At 40.6% G+C, this 5,764-nt stretch overlaps 1 protein-coding gene across 1 annotated transcript in view; it reads left to right on the top strand.

Moving 5' to 3' along the window:
- Nucleotides 1–1,232: 1,232 nt before the first annotated feature.
- FASN (fatty acid synthase) overlaps nucleotides 1,233–5,764 on the top strand; it is a 37,304-nt gene continuing 32,772 nt past the window's right edge. Inside the window, exons 1-5 of the mRNA XM_009697530.1 lie at nucleotides 1,233–1,382; nucleotides 2,180–2,332; nucleotides 3,582–3,755; nucleotides 4,712–4,912; nucleotides 5,359–5,481. Coding sequence (XP_009695832.1) covers nucleotides 1,256–1,382; nucleotides 2,180–2,332; nucleotides 3,582–3,755; nucleotides 4,712–4,912; nucleotides 5,359–5,481 — 778 coding nt within the window. The 5' untranslated portion in view covers nucleotides 1,233–1,255. The remainder of the gene's footprint in view (nucleotides 1,383–2,179; nucleotides 2,333–3,581; nucleotides 3,756–4,711; nucleotides 4,913–5,358; nucleotides 5,482–5,764) is intronic.

Here is a 5,764-nt window from a genome sequence, read left to right as displayed (position 1 = left end):
AGAGAATATTGTGCCTCTACTTACTGGGATTATTTAAGGAAGAACTGTGAATGCTTACTACCTATTTTGTTCATTCAACCACACTTTTATTTTTGTATACATATATAAATAAATATTATGTATAAAAAAAAAAATCAATAACCCATATATATGGGATTTTTCCCCCTTCCTTTAGCTTGCCTACTTAGGATCTACAAACTGTAATTTGAACTAAAGTATCAGGTTAACTTACTTTCTCTCTGCTTAGCTGTTAATATATTTTTAATGTAATAGAAAATAAATTAAATAAGTGTGACTAATATACGAGCTATCATTTGGTGTTGTGATCTACATAGATGGCCTGCCATGCTGTGTTATGCAGCATAATGCTCTCTTGTGGTGTTTGAAATTGGGGTCTTATAATGCAAATTTCTTGGGACAACAGCTAAGATTTTTTCATCCCAGGTGGAATCCAGATCTGTTCTGTCAACTTTTATTTTAAGGTACCACTCTTTCACATGTACTCAGTTCCCCATTCCCAGTCCTCTAAACATGTGGCAGTGCAGGATCCAGTTGGGAAACCTTTATATGTAAAAATTACTTCTTGTTTCAGGTATTTAAAATGATGCTAAGTTGTATCATAATCTTTGTGCTTTTGTGTGGGTTTTCTCCTATGTGTGTGTTGGTTCTTTTTGTTTTGTGTGTGGGTTTTTTTGTTTGGCTGGTTTTGTGTTTGTTTTGTGGGTTTCTGTTGGGGTTTCCCCCCTTCCAACAAACTTTCTGATTATTGATTCTTAAGTTAGCATTTAACTTTGGAATGATCGTAGAACTTGTTTTGCTACCTGTTAGGTTTGCCTTGTAATTATGTATTTTACTATACTTATTTCATAATTTCTCCACCCACCTCTGCTCCAGCATGTTAATCTTCCTTCTCTGCTGACTTCTCAGAGGCTCTGCATTTAGTAGAGCTAGACCTGGTCATTTTCTAGCTGTCATGTAGAAACTGGTGATTCTTGCAGCCTGACACTCCTTCAGGATCAGTTTTCTCATCCTCCTTGACCCCATGGATCTTGTGGCCCATTTGATTAGTTGGGATGTCTTCTTTTTTTTTTTCTTTTTTAGTAGAGATTCCATGGGCTGTTCCTGTGTGGGTGTTTCTCCTGCAAATGTGTTTGTCACAACATGTCAGGGAGACAAGAGACACATACTCTCCTCTGTGTGAAATCTTACTAGTCTTACTGCTTTGTGGATCTCAGCGACAGGGAGAAGTTAAGAGATGGAGGACGTGGTGATTGCAGGCATAGCAGGAAAGCTGCCAGAATCGGAGAACTTGCAAGAGTTTTGGGACAACCTGCTTAATGGAGTTGATATGGTCACAGAAGATGATCGGAGGTGGAAACCAGGTGAGTGCTTATTGTCTCTGCTTTTGGAGCCCTGAGTTTTGAGCATTTTAGAGAAATTATCCTATGAAAGGATTTATCGCATGTGAAACCCTGCCAGAGCTTCTGAATTCACTTCTGATATATCATCGAGAAATGCAGGAACAGAACACTTCTATGAAGGTCTCATGCAATCCATTTTATAATGTCATGTCCCATGCAGTAGTAGCTTAAATAGTATGTAGTTCACTTCCAAATTAAAGAACAGTCTGACAGAGCAGCTAGGCAACATGAATCCTGTACTGGCTGTTGATATCTGTGGCAGTAAGATGGCCCTGACATTTTACTGGGTTTGGAAGTAGCACAGGGACTCCAGTCCTGTGATTTATGGCTTTTTACAATGTTCTTTTCTGTCTGATTGTCTTTCTGAAGTTTGACACATGTCTGTCCAGTTCAAGCTAGTGATTTGCAGAAGTGAAAAGTAGCTTTTGTTTTTCTTCTAACTGGTGACTGACTGGAATCACTGATTTGGACTCTGTTTATGTGCTTGGTAGAACTTGCCAAAGCAAAAATGCTTAAACTAGATAGGTGTCTGTTGCTGCTATATCCAGGAGAGTCTTAAAAATGACAATTGTTATTGTTAATGCAGCGTTCTTGTTTCCAAATGAGATTCAGAGAGATGGGTGGGTAGATATTCGTGCAGCACTCTGGGTACTGTAACAGGGAAGTGAGGTTTCACGTGTGATTGAGAATTGGCTGTGGTCATTCTGTACTTTGTCTCAGCTGGTAGCTGCTTCAAACTGATGTATTCTATGACTCAGGAATTTATGGACTGCCCAAGAGAAATGGAAAGCTCAAGGACATAAGCAAATTTGATGCATCCTTTTTTGGGGTTCACCCCAAACAAGCTCACACGATGGATCCTCAACTTCGTTTGCTGTTGGAAGTTTCTTATGAAGCTATTTTGGATGGAGGTAAGCAGCTGAATGACTGAAGAGGAATTGTGCTGTATTGTCTCTACAGCAGGTGCAGACATGCACCTGTGTGGTGAGATCTCTAATAAGAGGAAGCCATCACATTAGAGAGGAGACCAAAGAACCGGTACAGGGGTTGGAACAAAGCTGTTTTCTCTGGAACTCAAACTAGGAAATCTATGCTGAACTGCCAGCAAATCTCTACCTGCATCATATAGTACAACCAGTACAACAGAAACACTTAAGCAGTGAAGAGTTCTAGAGCTTTTGTATGTTCTGCTCTACCCTAATATTCCATAATAGATCCCTCTGTTAAAGGCATATTTGTAGTGCAAAAGGAATATGAATTGGTTAGAATTCTCATCCATGGTCTAAAAGAATGGCAGATGGCCTGATATATTCCTGTCAATTGGCCAGGTTCATGGAAAACTTGATCTGCTTCTATGGAAGGTTTGCCCAGGAAGTGTGCTTTCAGAAAGAGGAGCCTCTTTCCTCCATCACTGCTGGTATCTGGAACTTTTGAGTTACTTACACACAAAGCCAAAAAGTTTATTATTCACGTTAATCAGTTTCATGTCTGAACATAAGAAGAACATGGGGGAAAATGTTGGAACCACTTCACTAGTACTGACTTATTAAAATTAATACTTGTTCCTCTGCTGCAGAGCCTCAGTCTGGAGACTTGAATATTCTGCTTGTCTTCAGGACTCCTGAAGTACAGAGAAGAAACAACAGAGATTGATGCAAATTCAGCTTGCTATGCGTTTTTTTAGAGCAGAGTTGTTTCTTATTCTGGTTGTTGGCTTTTGTGCTTAAGAATTTTGCTTTCTGTTTTGTACTCCAGATCTGCGCTTTGTGTGTGGCTGGAGATAGTCATGTGCTCACATGACACTACAAGTGCTGTGATTTTTGTTGCCTTTGGTCTGCTCCTTTTCTCTGCACTGGAAGTCAGCTGTTAGCTTATCTGATCAGCGTTTGTGTTTTTCATAGTCCATACACTTTTTTTACACAAGACTCTAGCAATGCCCAGCTAAGCTGAAAGCTTGTCTCTGGGCACAGTATGTTTTGACCAAAAGCCAATACCAAAGTTCTGGTGGACCCTGCAGGAAGACTTGTAAGGTGTGCAATTGAAATGGGTAAAAGGTAGCTATAGGTGAGGGAACAATGCTACAGGCGTACCTGATATCTCCCCAATTTGCCCCTCATTGTAAGTTTGTCTACTGTAATCTACATTGTAATATCCCTGTAGGTATTAATCCGGCCACGCTCTGTGGCACAGACACAGGTGTATGGATTGGTGCCAGTGGGTCAGAAGCTGCTGAAGCCCTTAGCCAAGATCCAGAAGAGCTTTTGGGATACAGTATGACTGGCTGCCAGCGTGCTATGTTTGCCAACAGGATTTCCTACTTTTTTGACTTAACAGGTAAGCACCCCCAAACCTGTCAGTGCTGATCAGCAATTGCATTTTGAGCATGATTGTACCACAGTTTCTGTAGAGGAGTGGGATGGATATGGTGACATAGACCCCTTTGGGGATGAGAAAGTAGCATGCAACTATTCTAAAGAGGCATATGAGAAGCAGAAAATGTAACTGTGTGGTGAGACTCATTGTAAGGCTCTAACTCAGTTGCTGCTGATGGGCAATAGCTGGCACTCATCTGAAAGATGATGATGTCAGGAGGCCTTCATAAAAAGGCCTAGGTCCTTTCCAGCCTTTAAACTGTTATTTGGTATCAAGCTACATAGAAGTCAGCTAGCCCAGAGACAAACTGACTGGAACTGTTGCCTCTTTTTGAGTAAAGTGGAAGAAGTGGGAGAGCCAGCAAAATGATGTGATTGAAGGCATAGACATGATTTGAACCATGTGTGGTATTGAAGAGAGTGGAAGGATGGGAATTACTCTGAAGAGCAGCAGAGAACAGAGATAATGACAAGCGTAGCACCAGGAAGGGGGAGGGATTTTTATAGATGAGAATGGGGAAATGGAGGAGACCTGCCTGTGAAGCTACAATATCTCTTTTTGGTGGAGACAGAAACGGAATTAAAAAAAAAAAACCAAAAAAAAACAACAAAAAACCCCCCAAAAAAACCAAAAAACAAACCAGCGAAAAACAACAACCCCTTAACGCCAACAAAAAAATTGTTTGCAATTTTTTTCCACCTTTTTTATCCCTTGTTACCTGGTAAGCAGGCAGAGATGGTGATTCTTGTCTCCCATTGTATCAGGATTACCTTTTTATGTTCTGAAGCAACTCTTATTTAACTTTTTTTTAATATGTTTCTCTTGTGATCCCATCCTGTAGTCTTTGGAGAGCAGTTCTAGGAAATAAAGTAAAACTGTTTGGTTTTTTCTTTTGTTTTTCCTTTCTATTACCTAAGGACCAAGCATAACTATTGACACAGCCTGCTCCTCTAGTCTTGTTGCTCTGGAAAATGCTTATAAGGCAATTCATCATGGACGGTGCAGTGCAGCCCTAGTAGGAGGGGTCAACCTTTTGCTGAAACCCAACACTTCTGTGCAGTTCATGAAACTGGGTATGCTTAGTCCTGATGGTGCCTGCAAGTCTTTTGATGTTTCAGGTAAGGCATTAGTACAAAATATTGTCACGTTGTATGAGAGGAACTTACGGTGGAGTCTGTGACGAGATACTCTTGTCATACAGCAAAGAGCTGGCCTTGTAGTTGTTCCTAGGTGCACTGTTTGGGACATACCCTGGGCCTGATATGGGTCGCATGCTCCATTGAACCTAGAAAACTTAACTGTGGGGAAGAAACTGTATGGTTCATTCCTCAGCCATTGGGGATAGGAAGTAGCTGAATCTTAACGGAAACTTTCTATCATCATTTGCAATGAGCAGCAAGCCTTTCTAGGACATTAATTTTTTTTTTAAAAAGAAATGGATATGTCATACTCTAAGTGGTCTGTTGTAAGCAGTAGCTCAGGAATGAGATAACCTTACTGCATGGTGTTTGGCAACTCTTAACAGAGTAGAATTAGTGACTTGTTCTTCTCTCTGTGCTCTCAGGAAATGGATATTGTCGCTCTGAAGCTGTTGTTGTCGTTCTTTTGACCAAGAGATCTATGGCTAAGCGAATCTATGCCACAATAGTCAATGCTGGAAGTAACACTGATGGCTTTAAGGAGCAAGGTAGGCCTTGACCCTCTGAAAAGTGAGGTACCTACAGAACTATTCAGTCTTGATTCTTTGTCATGAAAAACTGGCTGTTGTGGGGTTCTTATTTATGTATTTTTTATTGTTTGGGTTTGGTAATGCAAAGTTCAGGATCCTATTTTGTAAAGAAGCTGAAGGAGACAAGTGGTGGTTTCTACTGTGCAAAATAACAGGAATGTCCTGTTGCTAGTTGAGCCTTCCTCAGGACATCTCTGCAGTAACTTCTGCACTGATGGTAGAAATGTAGGTGGTGTTATGA

The sequence above is a fragment of the Cariama cristata genome, unplaced genomic scaffold (assembly GCF_000690535.1).
Source record: "Cariama cristata isolate BGI_N322 unplaced genomic scaffold, ASM69053v1 scaffold25593, whole genome shotgun sequence".
NCBI classification, from domain to species: Eukaryota; Metazoa; Chordata; class Aves; order Cariamiformes; family Cariamidae; genus Cariama; species Cariama cristata.
This window is presented reverse-complemented; position numbering and strand designations above follow the sequence as displayed.